The sequence below is a fragment of the Engystomops pustulosus genome, chromosome 11 (genome assembly GCF_040894005.1).
Source record: "Engystomops pustulosus chromosome 11, aEngPut4.maternal, whole genome shotgun sequence".
Lineage (NCBI taxonomy): Eukaryota > Metazoa > Chordata > Amphibia > Anura > Leptodactylidae > Engystomops > Engystomops pustulosus.
Window position 1 is genome coordinate 20,132,767 of NC_092421.1, and position 22,671 is coordinate 20,155,437.

The 22,671-nt window shown below is 43.9% G+C and overlaps 1 protein-coding gene across 2 annotated transcripts in view; it reads left to right on the forward strand.

Moving 5' to 3' along the window:
• Window positions 1–22,671, forward strand: part of KIF20B (kinesin family member 20B) — a 65,371-nt gene that overhangs the window by 34,191 nt on the left and 8,509 nt on the right. For both annotated transcript variants that reach the window (XM_072131374.1, XM_072131375.1), the window contains exons 20-30: window positions 3,962–5,066; window positions 6,613–6,751; window positions 7,457–7,579; window positions 7,994–8,051; window positions 10,217–10,342; window positions 11,819–11,952; window positions 12,109–12,264; window positions 13,726–13,905; window positions 14,265–14,384; window positions 15,914–16,003; window positions 16,275–16,484. In XM_072131374.1, coding sequence (XP_071987475.1) covers window positions 3,962–5,066; window positions 6,613–6,751; window positions 7,457–7,579; window positions 7,994–8,051; window positions 10,217–10,342; window positions 11,819–11,952; window positions 12,109–12,264; window positions 13,726–13,905; window positions 14,265–14,384; window positions 15,914–16,003; window positions 16,275–16,484 — 2,441 coding nt within the window. The remainder of the gene's footprint in view (window positions 1–3,961; window positions 5,067–6,612; window positions 6,752–7,456; window positions 7,580–7,993; window positions 8,052–10,216; window positions 10,343–11,818; window positions 11,953–12,108; window positions 12,265–13,725; window positions 13,906–14,264; window positions 14,385–15,913; window positions 16,004–16,274; window positions 16,485–22,671) is intronic.

Sequence of the window (22,671 nt, forward strand, 5' to 3'; positions counted from 1 at the left end):
GTGTCCACCCTGAGCAGGCATTTAGATCACACAAATACCTTGTCAAAGATGTGTGTAACTCATTTTAGGTGACGCCAGCCTGTTCATAGTGGTTTTTGTTCCCCGTCCAGCCTCTTGATTGATCTCTGACCGTGACTGGTTTCTGCTGATGACTTTTCGGATGACATGACTTTCTAGAATTCCATAATATGTAAAACCTCACCCATGTACCTGCAGATATATAACCTATCATACCCTGGCCGAGGGGGCTACTAGTTGAGCGAGGTAAAATCTAGTGGCTGGTCCCCCAGAAGGGAAACTAACTGGGTTCAACTGTGGCTCAAAACCATTAAAGGGGTGTTCCTATTGCTTCACTGGTTTTCTACATGTTTCATAAGCTTCTATAGAAACATGGACAGTTCTATCCGCAAGAAATGTCACACAGGTGCATGGCTTATTGTAAGGGTGGCGAGTGTGCTGCATGTCTGTTGCCAATCCATTGCATGTTGCTTCAGTTTGCTCTCCGTCCCCCACAAAAAATTCAAAGTTTGAAATTGGTTGAGAAGTGGGGTGTTGCGTTTTCTAGCCTCATCACTGAGGCCGGCAGCACACGTGGCATTTTGAACCCGTTTTTGGGCCGTTTTTAACCAGTCCGTTAAACGCATGTGGTTTTTTTGAAAACGCATCCGTTTTTACCAATTATCTTAAAACGGGTCAAAAACCGATGCGTTTCCAAAGAGCCCTAACCTACAGCTCTGGTTGCTAATACGAGCGAGCTGTGCACCTGTGACATCACATGACATGGACAGATTTTATTGCCCGGAAGTAAACCATTCAACTTCCTGTGGAGTGACAGCTGATGACAGGATGCATATTGGAAAATAGTATAACTTCGTTATACAATTCTGTACTGAAATGGACAACACTTTTAACCCCTCACCACTAGATCCTAGCTTTGTCCATGGCCTGGGCAAATGTCTCCATAGTGCGGCTTCCCCTGCTCTTCTTCGCTTTCCTTATCTCTCCCTATTTGCTTATAGTAACTTAATTGAAATAGCCTTTTTGCTAAAAACGGATCGTCTTCTGTTCCTTCTTTTAGCCGAAGTTTTGCTTTTTTAATTACCTTTTATAGGTAATTGGAAAAGCTTCCTTTCATTGTTTAAGTAGTTTCCAGACTCTTTGAAGGACTGTCCATAAAAATGCATTTCATTCACTTGTCGTTGTTTATTTAAAAATGGTTTGGAGCAATTTGTGGCATCTAAATGAAAAAGCAATTTTCTCAGGATTAGAGAAATGTTGTCTTGTATAAAATATGGCAAACCTTAATCCCATGCACATAGGTGGCAGTCGTGCTGTGTACCCAGCATTCAGACGAATTGGGCAGGGAAAGCCCAATGGGATTACCACCGCAATAAATGTTATGCCTCATTCGCCACTAACCCCACTTCTCCAGTGCATTTCTCTCCAGTTTTGAAACATCTGATTGCAATTTCTTTGTAAAGGTTGAAATCTAAATTGTGAATAAAATATTGCTCTTGCCCCTTTGAAAATTTGAGCTCTTTCTGGCAAGGGTCTTTAAGTACACTTTTGCCTGAAACCAGATTACAATTGTGTATGAACAGTCAATTGGGCCCTCTTAAAGCGAATCAGCAGTTTTGATCAACACTTGGGGTATAGTCACACAAATGTATAGGGGACGTATGTGTCCCCCCCCCACAGACGGCAATGGGCCCACGGCGCTATATGGGAGCGATACGTTTCTGTAGCCGGGAGAAAGATGGGACTTGTCCTATCTTTCCCTGGAGTAGGGCGCGATACGCCATATATCACTATGGAGAGGTGCGGGGATGAGCAGCACTCAACACCTCCTCTCCCCGGCGCCGTGTGCCCGCCGTGCTACGGTATAGCGGGCACACATTAGTGTGAATACAGCCTTTGTTACTTGTAGCAAGACTGAAGGTAGAATCCTATTCCATCGAGGCAGGTTTTTTTTTAGCCTGAATAGTTTTCTCTGCACTGTGCGGGTCCACATCTCCTCCCCTCTGCTAGGAGTAGGAGTTTTATCAAGATTCTGTTTGGATCCTTACAGCAGTTACTCAGAGCAGGGGTTGTGGCTGTGGAATAGTTCATTACAAAGAGCAGAAAGCTCTATAGACCCGCCCAAACCTGGATTAAAGTCCACTTTTCACAGTCCTGCTGCTACCTGCATTAAACACAAATGTAGGGTTACACAGATCTTCAGGGACTATACCTAGTACTGTTGACTGATTATTATGGTCAAAACTAACTGATGGCCAATTCCCTTTATTAGTTTTTGTGCACTAACTATCATGAGCCTCTTCCTTTTCCCCTTTTTTATTTTTTTATTTTTTTTGCAGCAGTCTTCTGCACTCACACAGGCACATGGCTTTCTTGCTAGCTACATGGAGAGCATCACCTGACCTCCAACTTCCTCCAGACTGAGCAGGGAGCAGCAGCCCCTCCAGGAGTTGGTCTCTATAGAATTTTTTGTTTACATAATCTATGGTCTCATAGCATAGATGGAGACAAACTGTCTTTTGAGGGGGCTAAATTAAAGGGGTGTTCCCATTTCAGCAAATTAATGTTGAAAAGTTATACAATTTTCCAATATACTTTCTGTATCAATTTCTTAGTTTTCTAGATCTCTGCTTGCTGTCCTTCTATAGAAAGCTTCTATGTTTACTTAAATGGAAATCTGACCATGGTCACACAGGTGCGCGGCTCGTTATATCAGAATAATCAGGGCTGTGGGTTATAACGAGCTGTGCTGATCACCTGTGTGATCATGGTCAGATTTCTGTCCACTGGAAACTGTAAACAATGAAGATTTCTATTGAATTACAGCAAGCAGAGATCTAGAAAACATTGAAGAATTGATACAGAATTGAAATGGGAATACCACCTTAAGGAAGAAAGTAAAAAAATATATCCTGCATGTTGGCAATGAAAATGGGCAAAGCTGTCCTACCTCACAAGAGCCAAAAACCACTGTGCCCAGTTGCTGATGCGTCTTTTCTGATGAAGTAAGGTAGCTAGCCTTTCATTGAGGCAAGAAGCATTGCTTAAAGAAAATCTAAAATCAAAATCCATCATAAACCAGGGACACTTATTCATGGATCCAGACACCGTGACTTATTTGTTATCCATGGCCTCCTTCCTTCTAAAATCTATCCCCATTCTACTCTGTGCTCACTGCTGCAGTGTAATGGCTTGTGAAGCCAGAGCACAGGGGTTCATTAGAATTTTTTTTTAAAGTTGATATTAAAATAAATACACTACAGGCGGTCCCCTACTTAAGGACACCCGACTTACAGACAACCCCTAGTTACAGACAGACCCCTCTGACCTCTGGTGAAGCTCTCTGGATGTTACTATAGTCCCAGACTGCAATGATCAGCTGTAAGGTGTCTGTAATGAAGCTTTATTGATAATCCTTGGTCCCATTACAGCAAAAAATGTTTAAACTCCAATTGTCACTGGGGCCAAAAAAATTTTTTGTCTGGTTCTACAATTATAAAATATACAGTTTCGACTTGCATACAAATTCATCTTAAGAACAAATTTTCAGACCCTATCTTGTACGTAACCCAAGGACTGCCTGTATAAGATTAACACAGTCTCATTGCCTGGATCTATGAGTAAGTGTCCCTGGTTTATCATGCTTGATTTTGATGGTGGATTTCCATTAAATATCACTGATTTTAGAAATGGATTTAGGATTCAAAGAATTCAATGGTACGACCAGATATATACGGACACTCTTCTATTCTCTTAGATCGATCCTGCAATATCATCTTTCTCTGAAACCCTAAATTGCAGCAGTTGTCTCGACGGCAGACCCGCAGTCTCCATCCATTTCTCCCTGATAATCTCAAATTTGCTATAGTTTCTTTTTGGATAGAAAACGTATTCCAGCCTGATTACATTATTTACCCTGTTTATACTAACTTGTGCTTTTTAGATTTTATAAATCCTAATGACAATCTGAGGAAAAGTGACGAAAAGCACAAAGCTGCCTCGCAGAACGGAGATGACATCGCTAGGCTGCGTGAACTGGAAGACGTTAAAATAGAAAACGAGAAATATAGGGTTAAAATGGTGAAACTTTCCCAGTCCGTTACGGAATTAGAAGAAAAACTTGCTCGATACGAAGAGAAGATGGTTGCATTGGAATCTGATAATGAGAACATGGTTTCCGAATTGCAGAAGCAAAAAGATCTGACGCACAGCATGGAAGGAACGATCAACACGTTGAAGCTGGAGGTAGATCACGGCCAATTAAACATTGCCAATAAGGTTGCCCAGGTCAAAGCTATTCAAAGTAGATTAGATGACTTTGCAAAGACTGATTCTAGCCAGGACTCTGGTTCGGTGGAGTTTCTTAATCTGACAGATCTAATAGAAGATTCATCCAAGAGGAACCTCCTCGGGCAAATTGAAAATCAAGAGGGAAAAATGGCATCTGGGCGCGAGAGCACCTTTTATAATGCCATAGAAGGTCTCTGGAACAAATGTCAAGATGTACTTCGAGAGTCCTCCAAAAAGAACAAGCAGTTTCTGCGGCTTGAAAAACAATTGGATGACCTGAAAACCGAAATGGCCGCTCTTCAGAATGTAAAAGAGCAGGAGATGTCCTCCCAAATCTCAGTCCTCAAGGATAAAGATGAACTTATTGTCCAGCTCCGAGAACAATTGATAGAAACAACCAGGCATTTGGAGAGTCTTAAAAAGCAAGAAATAGACTATAAGAATGAGCTCTTATCAAATAGCCAGCAGATAAAGAACCTGCGACTCCTTGTGGATTCTTATAAAGAGAAGTCTGAAAAGCTTCGCCATCTGGAAGAAGAGAGCAAAGAAAAATCTGCTGCCATTGAGACGCTGGAGAAACACTTGGCAGAAGTCCAGGCCCAACACATGGATTGTGAAAAGAACCAGAAGAAATTAACTGATGAGAAGAAGGAATTAGAACAAAGGATACGAGCGGTGCAGGAAGAACTTGCATCTGCGGAAGCTTCTAGGAACGAGCGGGAGAAGCGTCTCAAAGAGTCAGCGGGAGATACTGAACAGTAAGTGTGATGGCTCGGCAGTGTCACGCCTGCTTCAGTGCCTTCCATTGTTTAACAGTCTGGGTGTATAGTATTCCTTAAAGTGTAACTAAACCTTTAACAAAACTACATGAATCAATATGATAGTGACCCTTGTAATATACTTTGTTAAAGGGGCTTTCCAGGTTTTTAAATATGACATAGAGGGGCATTTAAACAATATATACAGTATTTTTTGGATTATAAGGCGCACCATCAATAAATGCCTGCTAAAACATCTAGGTTCATATGAGGCGCACCTGATTATAAGGATGAATGACCAGCAGGTGGCAGACCTGTGCACAGTTCAAGGCAGCTGTTGTCTGTAAGTACGGTTCATATATAAGGCACACTGGACTATAAGGCGCACCTTTGATTTCAGAAAATCAAAGGATTTTTTGTGCGTCTAATAGTCCGAAAAATACGGTAAATCGCATATACTTGCCTTTCTCCCAGCTCCTTTCTCCCAGCTCCCTTTATCTGCGGTGCTGACGGTCACTGACAGGTCTTTGCATACAGAGACCTGAGAGTGGCGGCCCAACCACTGCCCCTGCCTCACAGATACTGGTGCTTTAGTAGGGATGCAGCAGTGGATGGGAAGGCACTGTGTAAAGAAGACTCAGTAGTGACAAATGAGGTGAACGGGAGCAGGGAGAAAGGTAAGTATATGCATTTTATTATTCTGCAAGCCCCCTCCCAAGCCATATATTTAAAGGGGTATTCTCGTCTGGGCATCCACGTTCAGTTGCTTTAATCTGCCATATGTATATATACATTTCTTCAATTAGATGTTATTAAATAAAAGATTCCTGTGTGAAGATAATTTCTCCATATGATCCCTTTTAGAAACAATAGTGTGTCCTTGGATACGGCCACCTCTGCTGGAGGGATTGCATAAAGAAACAAAAAGGTTTTGTGTATGAAATGTCCGGGAGTTACTGCTGGTCCTACAGCCGTCCTGTGGTAATGAACGTTGAATCCAGCTGGTGAGGCAGAACTCAATAGCGCATGTCTGGCCACCACAGCCAAAGTGTGAGGTGGTCGTATCCGAGGAAGCTGTCTTGTTTCTAAGGGACAACATTGCTATGTTTATGAAAAGAAATGTTTACATATGGCAAATTAATTTAATTAAATGTGAATGTCTAGATGGGAAAACCCCTTTAAAATAATTCAAACCTGTACAACCCTTTTATATACACATGAATACATGTGGGTGAGACGTGCACTGCTGATCCAAGGAAAACACATGAGGCCTTAACTTGATGAGACATATTTGGGCTGAGAGAGGACAGAATGGGATTTTTTTTTTGTGAATTTTCTGTTTTCTTTCTACTCTAAAGTTCTTTATTTGTAGTAACTTAGATATTAGATTCTTTCTTTAACCTGAATGGAATTCTCTTATTCATGGCTTTATAACAAAGGCTGTGACTGTGGATGTAAGAAATGATGGAGGAGATCTCCAGCCTCTGTCTTGTGTAGAATGGACTAGAAACCTTTCTCCTCCGCCTTGTTTTGTTGTGGTGTGCAGGTTACAGAAAGACCTTTTGCAGAAGGACAAGCAATTGAAATCTGTACAGCTCGACCTTCAGAGGAAAGAGGAGGACTACACCGAGTTAAAGGAGAAACTGGCTGATGCCAAGAAACAGATGCAACAGGTGGAAAGAGAGGTCAGTCTTTCCTCATTTTGCATATTCTGCGATTTATATATACAGGTGGTCCCCTACTTAAAGGACACCTGTCATCAGGTCTCTGCCACTAGTCCTGTCACTACTACCTGTTGGAGCAGCTCACAAGGATCCATCACAGCCTTTATCTAGTCATATCATACATTAATCATTGTAAAATAATCTTTTGTTATGTAAATGAGGCTGGTCACATGGTCAGAGGCAGTGATGTCACCCCTGTTCCCCCTCCCCTGTCCTCCCCCTGCTCATGTCTGTGTGTAATGTATAGTAAAGCATAGTTAGTGTATCTGCTGACAGGCTCTCCCTCCTCATACAAAAACACAGACATCAGCTACACAAGTACATGTTCTGCTATAACATGGCTGCCTGGTGCTGTTGTCTCCTATACACACACAGGCTGCAGGGGGCCGCCAGCACCAGGAAGCACATGGAGCAGCCATTACACCATTATACAGGCTGTCAGTCATGCACTGGGGGTGTGGCTGTGCCTCCCACTCATGAATAAGCTGGACAGCTTGAATATGCTGCCCAGAGCCTTTAGATCCATTAGCATAATTTTCAAAGTTTATTTCAGTAGGAAGGAGGCCATGGATAAAAAAGGTGACAGTGCCTGGATCTATAAGTATGTGTCCCTGCTTTTTATCATGCTTGATTTTGATGGTAAATTTCCATGAAATGTTGTTGCAGATTTCTACAATGCGTGAAGAGAAGAAAACTCTAAACAACAAAATCAATGAGTATGAGAAGTTGAAGAAGCAGATGTCTTGCGAGCTAGAAGTAAAGCAAAGGACAATTCAGCAACTTACAAAGGTTTGTGAGTCCTTCTGCACTTTGTACTGTGTAGCAAACCTCTGACCTAATGGGGAAGTCACTACGATTTATCTATCTGAAGCAGTGGGCCCCTATTCCAATGTATGTCCAGTGGCTGCTGGGTTATGGGTGTGCCTTGGGGAGCATACTTTGGGGGGAAAAAAGTCAAAATCATGGCATTTCTTGGATTTATTATTTTTTTTAACTGAGTTTTTTTCTATATATTTTTTTTTTAATAAAAACTAAAGACAAGATGCCTCTCCCTACTACATAAAAACCCCTACAGATCAGTCTTTGAATTAGTTTCCTGTATAGATTACTGTACAATGACACAAATATACTGTGTGTGTGTATGTATACATCTAAAAAATGGATAAATACTACTATTGATCGATACTATACACTATTTAATAGGAACAGCACAGTGAGAAAACTGAAAACGCTATGCCGCTTTACCAGAAGGCTTGTCAAGGTAATGAGCTTCAACTTATGATCGCTGTGATATTTAGGAGAGTGAACATGGGCTATGTGTATGTATGGAGACTGACTGGTTTGAAGTAATTCGAAGCTACTCTGAAAAAATTAATCACATGGTTATCAGAAAGTGACATATATAATGTAAACCTTTTGTTGCCTATAGATTAACTTAATAAAATACTCTAGGACAGTGGTGGCGAACCTATGGCACGGGTGCCAGAGGTGGCACTCAGAGCCTTTTCTGTGGGCACTCAGGCCATCCCCCCAGCACAGAGTTCACCAAACAGGACCAAATCCACCGAATTTTCCTGCCTTCCCAGGCAACTGCTCTCAGCGCTTTTTTAAAGTGACACTTTATTGACTAATTGGAAATGCGGGGAAAATTAAAAGGTTTTGACAAAAGAACTTTGGAGGTCATCGTGTTGGACAAACCATTCTAACTGTACAGAGAGACCCTGGAGAGAAGCTACAATGATGGTCTGAATTTGCCCTTCTTCTTTCAAGTGTATTGGTGGCCTCAGGTGGTCGATACAATTAAAAAATGTGGAAGAACAGATAGCAATAAGTTACTGCTAAAAATTACATGTTGGCACTGCACAGTAAATAAGTGGATTTCGGTTGTTGTTTGGGCGCTCGGTCTCTAAAAGGTTCGCCATCACTGCTCTAGGAATACTGCAATGTGGTTGTAGTTACTGTCTACTTTGACTAATACTACACACAAGAAAACAGTAAATGAACCTTTGTGTCAATCTGCCATAGTAATTGGAATACTTTGTTGGAAACGTCGTGTAACTATTTTCATAATGATTCTTAGCAAGTTGTCATATGTGATTTCCCATTTTAAAATAGAACACTGCCCATATTTCACTGCTCGCCCTTTACTTTCCAGAATTATTGCATTTTTCTGTTCTGAGCTGCTTGACATAAATCTAACTCTGCAGCAGAGAAGTGGGTGGAGTCTAAACTCTTCCTGTCTCTGCCCTAAAGCGGAGTTAATTACAAGCTGCCCATAGTTCCCATTATACCTTGTGTTCTCTGGTGAAGGAAGTTGGAAGCAAATCAGATTCCATGAAGTCAATCTACTGATCTCAGCCTAAGGCTACATTCACACTGCAGTTGCCCGCTCGTACCGTAGCGGGCAACGGCAGTGCACGGGTAGAGGAGGAGGAGGTGAGCGCAGCTCACCCCCGCCCCTCTCCATAGAGATACATGGTGCACGGCGCCGTGTTACGGGAAAAGATAGGACATGTCCTATCTTTTTCCCGGGTACGGAGCGGTACCGTGCCGCACGTGTGCTGCACCGTACCGCTCCCCTAGGGCGCCGTGCGCCATTTGCCGTCTATGGAGGACGTATATACGTATATACGTCCTCCATACGGTAGTGTGAATGTAGCCTAAATCTTACATGCAATATCTGTATAGTCACTATGTAGGAACTGATGAGGAAGAGGGGAGCCCTCCTGCATAATAATAATAATAGTGAGGCAGGAGTCTTCTGCATTCATAGAGGCACAAGACTCTCTTGCTAACTACATGGAGAGCATCACCTGACCTTCACCAGAGTGAGCAGGGAGCAGCAGCCCCTCCAGAAGTAGGTGTCCCTAGAATTGTTTACACAATCTATGGTCTCACAGTACAGGTCAGCACAGATGGAGGTGACAGAATACAGGCAGTCCCCGGGTTACGTACAAGATAGGGTCTGTAGGTTTGTTCTTAAGTTGAGTTTGTATGTAAGTAACAGTATACTTTATTATTGTAACCCCAGTCACAATTTTTTTTGCTCTCTGTGACAATTGGATTTTAAAAATGTTGGATTGTCATAAGAACCAGGCTTAACAATAAATCTTCATTGCAGACACCTGTGATAACTGTTACAGCTGATTATTGTAGGCTAGGACTAAAGTACAATAAATTACCAACATCCAGAGGTCTGTTTGTAACTAGGGGTTGTATGTAAGTCAGGTGTTCCTAAGTAGGGGACCGCCTGCCCTAGGTCAGCTATACAGAGAAAGTTACAAAGATCTCAATAATTTCCATGTACCATTTAGTAATCTTCTATATGCCGTGCTAGGATATATTGCTGTCCATCTGTGACGTAGCTTAGCATAAAGAATACAGATTTCAGGTGGCTAAAACCGATTTTGTTTCTTTGGGTCTCAGAGGTTAAAGCAAAAGAAAAGATAATTGAAGACATGAAGCTGACACTTATCGAGCAGGAACAGACCCAGGAAGAACAAGAGCAAGCACTCGAAGCCAAAACCGCAGAAGCCGAGAAATTGGCTGAAGGTAAGTGGTTCGTATGAAAAAGCAGTTTGTGTTCACTTAGACGTTGCCTCACTATTAGTTTGTGTATCGGCAACAGATGAAAAGTAAGAAGTTGGAGGAGCTGCAGAGATCACAAACTTAATTATCTTTTAGCCTCCATTCACATTGCCTGACGTAAGTGCCTGAATCTTTCCCAGTCCATAGACAGTGATGCCTTAGGCTGCCTGACTTTGTACATGCCTGTTTCTATCTCAAAGGTTAAAGGCTAATTACAACTTTTATGCAAAAGAAATCAAATCAACAAGATGCTAGTTGCCTGTAGTAACATAAGTGCCACTTAAATTGGTGTTTTTTGTACTGAGCTTTTCTTGCTACGAATTTATAAATAATAATTTCCAATTTGCAATTATTTCTACATCCCACGGTTGAGCTGTGAGAGTTACACTAGCACTGGTCACATGTTATCTGCTGTCTCGGTCCCAATGCACAAGCACTTTTCTCCTCCTCCCTTCATCACTTATGCAGCAGGGCTAATATAGCAATAGATAATGCCAGATAAACCCTTAGTTATAGTGATATATAAAGACTAAGAAAGATATTTTTTGCAATGTTTTGTATTTTATCTATTGACACTGCAACATGTTGGAGGAGATGGAGTAGTGAGTGTGCATATAGAGGAGTGGGATGTGACTGGTGGAGGGACGGAGCTGTCTGCACTGAGATGCCAGGGGAGCAGCAGGATTGAGCTCTATCCCACAGAGCTGTCTGCTGTGAGATGGCAGTGGCTGTGGAGGAGAAGCATTGGGATTGAGCTGTATCATCTCACAGCATGCAGCTCAATGTTAAAGTGGTTGTTAATGAGGGAGGGGAGCAGCAGGATTGAGCTGTATCTCACTGAGCTGTCTGCTGTGAGATCGGAGCGGCCCCGGGGGAGAAGCACTGGCATTGAGCTGTATCATCTCACAGCAAACGGCTCACTGTTAAAGTGGTTGTTAATGAGGGAGGGGAGCAGCAGGATTGAGCTCTATCACACGGAGCTGTGAGATAAGAGACGATGAGGCTGAGTAAGGGAGGGGAAACCAGCAGGTTTGATCCGTATCACTGAGCTCTATCTGTATTGATGGTTTTTGGAGGGGGGGGGGATGAAAACACCTTTAAATGGCATCTGGCAGGAGATTGAAGCTGTAATCGAGGGCTACCATAAAATCCTTTAAAAAAAAAAAATCTCTCGCTGTGAGCAGCCATGTGTAAGGACTCGCACAGTCATGTTCAGTGCAAGAGTTTGACCTGCGTTTTCCATACTTAAGACTCCACTCAGACCTTGAATATCTGAGTTTTAGACTCTACTTGAGTACTGAGTAAGTGATTGATGAAATCTGGGACTTTGAGAGCATCACTGATTCCTGGTTTAGCTGTTCTTAGTCACATGTCATGTTGTGCGTGTTATTGTCATGAAAGAATATCTGATATATTCCTGTATTATTGTCCTTTATACAGAACTGGAGCAGTGGAAGCAAAAATACAGAGAAAAGTTATTGGGCAAAGAGAATGTTCTAGAGCCAAGCCGAGAGACGTGTAATAACACAGAAACCAGCAAGACAGAAGTGATTAAACTACAGAGCCAACTAACGGTGCGGATCTTGGGTTGTGGTGATACTGGAGTTGTTACACGGTCGAACTTTAAGATGTTTTTATGTGTGCAGATAATTTCACTCCATTTTTAGATAAATATCATTTTAATCATTTTTTTTTTTTAATTCTTTGATGTCCTTTTGGTTAATTTGTAGGAGCTGGAAGAGAAATTCAACAATGATAAAAAGAAATGGTTTGAAGAAAGGAAGATTCTTATCTCGCAGGCAAAAGAATCTGAGAATCAGAGGAACAGAGAGATGAGAAAATTTGTGGATGACCGGGAGCGTTACGGAAAGCAGCAGGCGGAAATGGTAAGCGATTCATAGTGATGTGTAGATGGGGCAGATGAGTATATACTGCTATATACAGATAGCTTGGTACTAGACTAGGAGTGCGGGATTTATCAGAAATTCAGCACATCATTGCATAACATCATTATGTAACTTTATGCCTCCTCTTAGATGGTTTTCCTTTAGACTAGGTTGAAGCCTCTCCTTTTGTACACGCTCAGTGTATACATAGATATATACTGGCCAGACGGAGGTAAAAACTATACCTTGGTCTGCCAGTATTTATTTCATAAAAGCAGGATGGAATGCTGTAGCAAGCCATGTCTTTCCGCCCTGCTGCCTCCAGCTGAGTGTTGTATAGGCTCAGCATAGGTCATTGAAGTCTAGGAGGGGGTTGATGCAACAGTACTGAATCTTTCCAGCCTCTGATGAGTGGCTGAGTAGCTTTCTAGGAGGGAAGAAGGCAACCCCCATGGATGTAACTGGGGGACAGTGACCTCACTGGGGAAGCAACCCCAGCATCGGCAGCAGTCATTCATTGACTGCTGCTAATGTTCGCACATCGTCCAGCATTCAGGGGGAAGCAGGAGGCACCGAGAGATGTACCCTGCTGTATAAGGACGCGTGTGAAATCCTCCCAGCATGTTCTACCACTAGGATAAAGGTTCGTAAATCAAGTACACTGACATTGTGGTGTGCGTGCCCCCACTGGCAGGATCTGCTCTTCTCTTACCTTCTTATGCCAGGGCTTTAAAAAAAAAAAAAAGTTATGCAAATCAGCATTTCATAGGTGTTAATGGAGCTTGGAGCCCCTCAGACTCATTTGCATGATTTTTAAAGCCTTTGTTTGTCAAAACAAGGGTTTAAAAAACTTAAGAGTGGATTCTGCCAGAGGGGTCACCTCAGTATGTCAGTGTGCTTGGTTTACAAACCTTTATCCTGCTGGTAGATGTCCTTTAAAACAGAGGATCAAAATGTGGTGTGAACTTGGCCTTAGACTGTGATTATCCTAAATCACATCTCCTATTAATTTTGAAACTATCAGTGCAACTATATATCTTAGGTGCGCCTTTTGGGGTCCTTACGCTTGACCTGTTAAAGTTTTAGGCTTTAAGTGGCCAATCCCTTTAATTGATTGGCCTCCTGCACATAAATGTGCAGCAAATGTTTTCTTCTATGGACTCATACACACCGCTCCCTGAGCCTCAAATTGTAGAGCAGGCCCTATTCCTGCACCGCTTTGGGGAGTCCTTTCTACCCTTTAATGACATGTGAGCGTACCTTACACACCAATGACACAAGGGCCACCGCTCTGCTGTTTGCAGCTGGAAGGCAGTAACTATCGGGTGAGGGTCTGCATACAAAGCTACAGAGATAGTAGCACCATGCACACAGAGTACATGCATCTGTATAATCACGTTCTATGTAATGTTGTTGGACCTGTAAGTCTTATAGGTTACTAGGAATTGCTTTCCCTTACAGGAACAACTCATCGCTCAGCTGGCGGAAAAAGACAATACGCTACAGAAGTGGCGGGAAGAAAGGGACAAACTTGTCTCCGCGCTGGAAGTGCAGCTGAAAGCCCTACTTTCTAGCAATGCAGAGAAAGAGAAAGAAATTGAAATGCTAAAGAGCTGTAGAGGAGAAGCGCTTCCTCCTGCGGTACGTGCACGATGTTCAACCAAGGTCCTCAGCGCTGCAAGGCTGTAGGGCTAACCACTGAGCCACTGTGCTTCCAATTAATTACTTAGTTAGCCGTGCATATGAAAGGACGCCTTGTAATACTACATTGCTCCTACAGTGGCCGCTGCAGAGTATAGTCCTGACTTGGTGTTGGAAGTCCGACTGCTCTATACCAGATGGCGTGAACCCTTACATTTCATAGAAGCTAAAATCATTAGTATTTATTATAGAATAGAATGTTTTTCAGGCGTGTTACTGATGCTGATCACCTATTGCTCAACTCTGTGCACATTTATTATTTTTAAGATTAAAATGGAGATTATTCCTTATTTCTGTAGGAATCGTCCACTGTGGAAGATCTGAAGAGGCAGCTGAAGGAGCATCAGGACAAACTATCCAAGCTGGAACACCCCCAGCCCATAGCCCCTGCCACAGCAGAGAAGGAGGAGAAAGTCGCTGTAAGACTATATTCACTTTTAACTTCAGGGTTTGTTTTTATTTTTCCCCGCTCCGTCTTGATCTGCTGCTCTGTCCTGTTTTAACCCTTTTGTGACAGTTTCATTGACGCATGAGAGTCCAGGTCTCACTTTTTCTTTTTTTTTGCAGTTCTCTTCTTCTTTAAATGATAGGTTTAAAATTGCTATCAAATCAACAATTTCTACTTTCAGGACATTCTAATCTCTTTGGTAGAATAATTTTTATAACATGTTTTTGTTTATAGAATTAGCAAATGTGGTAATATATACATAATAAATATATATTTTATATTAATATATATTTTTTTAAGGGGTTGAGTTGTACATTGCACAAATTAGATTGAAATGAACATGTTTGATGTCAGGAAAGCTTCATGCTAAACTGTCCTTTTTACCTTTGTCTGTCTGAATAAACGTTGCATTTGGCAGTAAACTCTCATTTTGGAGAGCGCACTATACATTCAGAGGATGTCGTTGGTGGCTATGGGGGGATGGATGCCACTGTAGGGAATCCATCCCCGGTCTCTGCTGAGCATACATTGTGTGTGTTTTTCCTGTCATTAAAAGCCTAATTATGTCACTCATAGACACCTAGAACATAAGCTTCAGCAAATCACGATCTGCTGATGATGTTCAATCGGGGGCGAACTTCACCGGAGAATGTATCTCACTGTATGTGCAACCCCCCCAGTCTAAGGACACTTTGGGAATCCTCCTGACATATCATTACAATGGACGGCATAAAACAAGATGTGAATCTAACCTTAATTATTTGCCATAAATAAAGTTGGTTAAACAGGTTTAAATCGGCAACCGTATGTGTAGTAGCTGGTTGTGATGAAATTATTATATGATACTTGCTCATATAGTAGTGATTCTGTTAGTCTACATGGTTCATCTGAACATTTCCCCTTGTGAAAATTGTATTAAAAGAAATCTACCTTCAAGATCCATCCTGATAAACCAGTTTTGATATTTAGGGCCTCCTTCCTTCTAAAATCAACTTCTATAATTATGGTAATGCATCCAAAATTCTCATAGGGTGTTACCAGAGTGCCTCCATGCTGTAGGTTCACAGGCTGTTACACTGTCTCGCCCTCCGAATTGCTCCTTCAGCCTGGTGCAGTCTCTCATAAATCCAGGCACCGTGACTGTGGCAACTTTTATAATGATGCTAATAGTCCTGAAATCCTCTGTGAGTGTTACTAGAGCCTGTCCATGCTGCACCTTCACAGAAACTCTCCCCTCCCGCCAATGTGAGAGATTGCACCAGGCTGAATGTGCAATTCGGAGGGCGAGACAGTGTAACAGCCTGCGAACCTACAGCACGGAGGCACTCTAGTAACACCCTATGAGCATTTTGGACGCATTATCATAATTATAGAAGTTGATTTTAGAAGGAAGGAGGCCCTGAATATCAAATATAAAAATATTGCCTCTGGTTTATTATGCTTGATATTGACAAACAGAGCCAACAATTTATTTATTTATTTGTTTTTTTTTTGTCGTAGGAGATGAAAACACAAGATAAATCTACAATGTCCTCCCGGGAAGAGAAGTCTTCTGCATCCAGTCCTGATGATTCGGCATCTGATACTCGGGTGAGAACTTCCTCCGACCTATGGAATGGAAATAATTGGATTTTAGGACATACCATGTCTATGTTGGGATGTGATGCTGTAGTTATCTCACATCATGACTACATTCTCTGTTCTTCGGAGCCTTTGTACCGTGACCTGACAGCCGACTGCCAGGCGATCCCATTTATTAGGCTCCGTTATAGGCAAGGACAGTCATTCCTGATAAATCTCCTTTTAGATCCCTCCTTGTCTTGTTGCAATTTATAATAGGACTGACACCTCTATGTTCCAGTCCCAGGATGGATCGGACACGGTGTTGGATTCCTCTATGATCTCTACAGAGAATGGAAGGACCAGCAGGTTTCCGAAGCCGGAGATGGAAATCCGTTTCAGCCCAGCGAAGCCAAACAAAATGGAGGTGAAACATCATGGGGACGACTCGTCCGTTACTGTGAAAATATCAAGACCTGCTCGAAAGAGGAAAAGCACAGACATGGAACAGGTAATGATTTTTTTATTTTTTTATTTTTTTTCTTTAATTCATTCCACAATTAACCCCTTCAGTACCGATGGTCATTGGTGCCAGAAAGACCAGGTCAATTTGTGACGTTCTGCTGATCACTTCTTTTAAATGACGATATCTCTGGAAAAGGCTTTACATATCATAACAAATTTTACCTTTTTTTCCAAGACATGTGAGACTTTATCTTGATACAATAATTTTAATTAACTATTTAAACTTTGTTGATAATTGACAACAAATGTTAAAAAATCTTTTTTTGTCATTTTTCCAATTAATTTTTTTTTTTTTTAAGTATCTTTTGCCAAACTATCAAACTATGTTATAAATATGTATACCATTATTCCATCACCCATCCCCAGGTTCAGCTACAGATGCAGAGGGTGCAGGTACTTCTGCAATAATGAAAAGGGAAAGTGTTTCCTGCAGCCTCTTCTATATTCTGCTGACCTGCTGGAGGGGGCACACTTCAATCTCCTATATCTCCTGAACCCTTGCACCTAGAACCAGAATCCTGGTCTCATATTAAACAGGAGAGTTTCCTTGTTAATATGATATGGATTGTGTATGGATGCTCAACATAACTGGAGTTATCCACTCTTAAATTTACAATCGGCAATAGAAAGCTGTACAGAAAAATCTACTTTTTTAGTACAACTTTAAGGGTGGGTTTCTCTGGCTCATCCATACACAATCCATATTTCGTATTAAAGGGGAAATTCTCCTGTCTAATTTGATTTGTGTTTCTAGGTGCCAGGGTTCAGGAGATATAGCCATTTGAATTTGGCCACTGTCATGACGTTAAAAAAAAAAAAATGTCCTTTCTGAAATCTGTCACAGTAAAAGCTGCTGTATATTTATGTGGAGCAGTGCAGAAGGGGTTAAAAGATTTTGGCTACACTAAAGCCGTCAGGGATGGGATGTTTGTGGCCATTTAGGAGGAGATTCCTGTGATCCCAGTACTAATCCCCCCTATATGTAGACTGGGACTGACGACCGTGCAGAGGAAGTGATTCCGATCACCATAGCGATTTATAATGCTAGGAGCCCCTTTATTGCCTGTGGGACATCTGTGCCGTACTGAAAAGTATGATTATAGTGTCGCTGCTGGGACTCATTACATTATATATACCCGCGATGCTCAGAGTCCCTCACTCAGCACTGTGTTTGGTCCATAAATCCGACCATCGCTGGATCAAGGAATCCCAAACTGGCACGATCCCGATCAGGTGAGAAGGTGGGTCCCCTGTAATTTGCATAAAACCTCTTTAAGACCTCATCCACAACAGCAGATTTTTAGCTCTGCATAACAATCATTCTTTAAGACCACCCTCCTAACAGATCACTTTGTGGTATGTAAGACCCTCCTGCAAGAATGTGAGGTCTTGGGTACCCAAAAATAATAGCACATCTTCCCTTCCAACCACATACAGTAAGTGTATGAGCGTAGAGAGGTAATGATGCTCTGCAGAATACATGTAACATTGCGGAGTAGGATCTGTCACTTGGTCCAAACATTGTGACTGTAATAATTGTCTCTTTCTCTAATTGATTTCTTTTCTTCAAGACTAAAATGCTTTCAAGCTGCTGGAAAATTAGATGTAAAGAGACTGAGGGGTCTGGGAGCTTTTGTCAGGTATTGAATTTCCTTCATGTCGTGGGTGAATTCATTACCTAGAAATCATATTTTATTTAGACCCCCTGATAAGCGTGTGTTTTTTTTTTTTCCCTACGTTTGGTTTATTAAAGGAACAGTGGCCAATAGCGAAGAAAAGACGGTAGAATGTGTGAAGGGCCGAATTTACCATTTATCTCCACCTAGAGGGAATTAAATCTTTAAATTAAACTTACAATTTCAGGGGTAAAGAGGTGGGTGGTAGCTTTTATAAAGAGTAAAGGTGTTGGCTACTTTATATAAGTTTTCTTGTGATTTTATTTGTTGAGAGGGTGGCAGGATAATTGGGTACCATATGCAAAACACTGGGAAAACCTATTGACTCCAGAATAAGCCTAGGTTGGAAGTGCATTGGTCACAGCCACCCCCCAGTATTTAGGAGCCAGTCAACCCGCCCATGTCCTCTAGCATATAGGAGCCAGCCACCCGCTCAAGTCCCCCAGTATACAGGAGACAGTCAGCCCATGCCCCCCCAGTATATAGGAGCCAGCCCCCCCATGTCCTCTAGCATATAGGAGCCAGCCCGCTCAAGTCCCCCAGTATACAGGAGACAGTCAGCCCATGTCCACCCAGTATATAGGAGCCAGCCCGCTCAAGTCCCCCAGTATATAGGAGCCAGCCCGCCCATGTCCCCCCAGTATATAGGAGACAGTCAGCCCATGTCCCCCCAGTATATAGGAGCCAGCCCGCCCATGTCCCCCCAGTATATAGGAGCCAGCCCGCCCATGTCCCCCCAGTATATAGGAGCCAACCTGCCCATGTCCCCCCAGTATATAGGAGCCAGCCCGCCCATGTCCCCCCAGTATATAGGAGACAGTCGGCCCATGTCCCCCCAGTATATAGGAGCCAGCCCGCCCATGTCCCCCCAGTATATAGGAGCCAGCCCGCCCATGTCCCCCCAGTATATAGGAGCCAGCCCGCCCATGTCCCCCCAGTATATAGGAGACAGCCGGCCCATGTCCCCCCATTATATAGGAGACAGCCGGCCCATGTCCCCCCAGTATATAGGAGACAGCCCCCCCATGTCCTCTAGCATATAGGAGCCAGCCCGCTCAAGTCCCCCAGTATACAGGAGACAGTCAGCCCATGTCCCCCCAGTATATAGGAGCCAGCCCGCCCATGTCCCCCCAGTATATAGGAGCCAGCCCGCCCATGTCCCCCCAGTATATAGGAGCCAGCCCGCCCATGTCCCCCCAGTATATAGGAGCCAACCTGCCCATGTCCCCCCAGTATATAGGAGCCAGCCCGCCCATGTCCCCCCAGTATATAGGAGACAGTCGGCCCATGTCCCCCCAGTATATAGGAGCCAGACCGCCCATGTCCCCCCAGTATATAGGAGCCAGCCCGCCCATGTCCCCCCAGTATATAGGAGCCAGCCCGCCCATGTCCCCCCAGTATATAGGAGCCAGCCGGCCCATGTCCCCCCAGTATATAGGAGACAGCCGGCCCATGTCCCCCCAGTATATAGGAGACAGTCGGCCCATGTCCCCCCAGTATATAGGAGCCAGCCCGCCCATGTCCCCCCAGTATATAGGAGCCAGTCAGCCCATGTCCCCCCAGTTTATAGGAGCCAGTCAGCCCATGTCCCCCCAGTATATAGGAGCCAGTCAGCCCATGTCCCCCCAGTATATAGGAGCCAGTCAGCCCATGTCCCCCCAGTATATAGGAGCCGGCCCGCCCATGTCCCCCCAGTATATAGGAGCCGGCGCGCCCATGTCCCCCCAGTATATAGGAGCCGGCGCGCCCATGTCCCCCCAGTATATAGGAGCCGGCCCGCCCATGTCCCCCCAGTATATAGGAGCCGGCCCGCCCATGTCCCCCCAGTATATAGGAGCCGGCCCGCCCATGTCCCCCCAGTATATAGGAGCCGGCCCGCCCATGTCCCCCCAGTATATAGGAGCCGGCCCGCCCATGTCCCCCCAGTATATAGGAGCCGGCCCGCCCATGTCCCCCCAGTATATAGGAGCCGGCCCGCCCATGTCCCCCCAGTATATAGGAGCCGGCCCGCCCATGTCCCCCCAGTATATAGGAGCCGGCCCGCCCATGTCCCCCCAGTATATAGGAGCCGGCCCGCCCATGTCCCCCCAGTATATAGGAGCCGGCCCGCCCATGTCCCCCCAGTATATAGGAGCCGGCCCGCCCATGTCCCCCCAGTATATAGGAGCCGGCCCGCCCATGTCCCCCCAGTATATAGGAGCCGGCCCGCCCATGTCCCCCCAGTATATAGGAGCCGGCCCGCCCATGTCCCCCCAGTATATAGGAGCCGGCCCGCCCATGTCCCCCCAGTATATAGGAGCCGGCCCGCCCATGTCCCCCCAGTATATAGGAGCCGGCCCGCCCATGTCCCCCCAGTATATAGGAGCCGGCCCGCCCATGTCCCCCCAGTATATAGGAGCCGGCCCGCCCATGTCCCCCCAGTATATAGGAGCCGGCCCGCCCATGTCCCCCCAGTATATAGGAGCCGGCCCGCCCATGTCCCCCCAGTATATAGGAGCCGGCCCGCCCATGTCCCCCCAGTATATAGGAGCCAGCCCATCCCCAGCCTAAAATAAATAAAAATCTACTCACCTCCAACGTTCTGTCTTCTGGAGCTCAGGCTCTTGGTGCCCACATATACCATGACGTCAGCCGCTTGCAGACATCATAGTGTGTGCTGATGGAGGTGTACACACTGTCTGCAAGCTGCTGGCCTCATGGTATGTGCGACGCAGCCCACATGGACATGGAGACGGGGCTTCAAAAGACAGAAGAGCACCTGTGGGGAACGTTGGAAAGGTGAGGTTTTTTTTTTTTTTAAATAGATAAAGTGTTATGGTTTTTCTGCACATTTTTCGTGCGAAAAACTCTGCTTATGCACAAGTCTATCTGGTGATTTACCATTCTACATCTATTAAGTTCTGCTCTGCTTTCCTGATATGTTAAGTGAAGCCTCCTGTCTTTTACCTCATCCTGTCCATAAGATGGCCACAGATGGAGGGTCCGTGACAAATCTACCTTCCAGGACCTTAAGCTTTTATTCATGACTGCTATCATAAGGTCCTGGAAGGGAGATTAGTCGCGGACAGTTAGAGATCACATAAATAGATGAGGGAAAGGACATTTCTGAAGCAGTGGGATTTACTTATCAATAATGTGGTGCAGAACATTTATGAGATGTATAATGGTAAGTTACCTAATATCCTGCACCCTCACAAATTACAGAAAACATGAAGTAGCCGACTCCTTTAAGATTTTTGATAAGTGGTACCAAACCTGGCCACAATGTGACACCATTAGTCCTGACTTGTCCTTTAATAAATTTTCCCAAATATTTGGTCATCCTCTCCATGGGACCTTATTATAGACCACACTAGTTTATTTTCTTACACAACTAACCGGCTCCATGGTCTTCATCCTCTTCATGTTACCGTGTGCAAAGTGTTCTCCAACAAACAGCGACACGATCTCCGATTTAATGAGAGGCATGAAAGGAGTATTCGCCTGTTCTGAGAGTCCAGCAGACAATCCAGGACCTATTTATTATAGATTGCCTACAGTTTTCCAGAAAGCCTGATTTTAATAATGAAGGTTAATTAAGAGAAACACTTGCAGAGATTAAGAAGTGAAGACTCTTTGTAGCTGCGCCCCCCCCCCCTAATCTCACATGGATTCAAATGTTCTTATTTAATTCAATCTGCTACTGGGTAGAATTACTTAAAGAACAAGTAAAAAGTTTGTGTCTATCAGATATAGACGTATAGGAAGTTCTGCTGATCCGCATAGAAGCATTAAAGGGGTTTATTTGTGCATTTACATGGATGGGCTATCATACCTGGCTGCTGTAGTCCACCGGAAGTGCATTGTCCGATGATAATGCACTGTGCCCCCTAGTGGCAAGACAATTTGACAGTCAAATCTTGCGCTCAGTCCGAATCAGTCGTGCGTCAAAATACCAACGCAGACACTTGTTAAATACCTGTCCAAGCCGAGTAATCCCCGAAATAGGTGCACAGTCTGACGAAAGTGAGCGGCGCGACCCTTAGTAAATGAGCCCCATAGAGTCAGAACCAGTTGACTCCGCCAAGTGTAGTGGCCGAAAGCTGTAACTGCAGCCAATGCAGCAGCCGTCCCTCCAGTCAGATTAATGACCAATCTTGAAAATAGGCCTTCATTAAAGAGAGTGGTTTACATATAAAAGTTTCATAGGACAGGTTCTGTACCCCAATACGGTCACCCATATTGCGCTTACCTTGGTAAACTTTCCCTTCTGTCCATAGGAACCATAAGTCACATGACATCCTGCAGACTCTTCTCAAAGCTGATGGAAGCAGTTTTATTTAAAGGGGTATTCACAATACAATACAAGATTATTTAATATGGATAAATACAAAATAACGCATTCTCTATTTCACTGTTATTACCTCTACTAACCCCTAAGCGCACCACGACGTTATACTACGTCCCTGCGGCTACATGCTAAGCGCACCGGGACGTAGTATAACGTCCAGCTTCTGG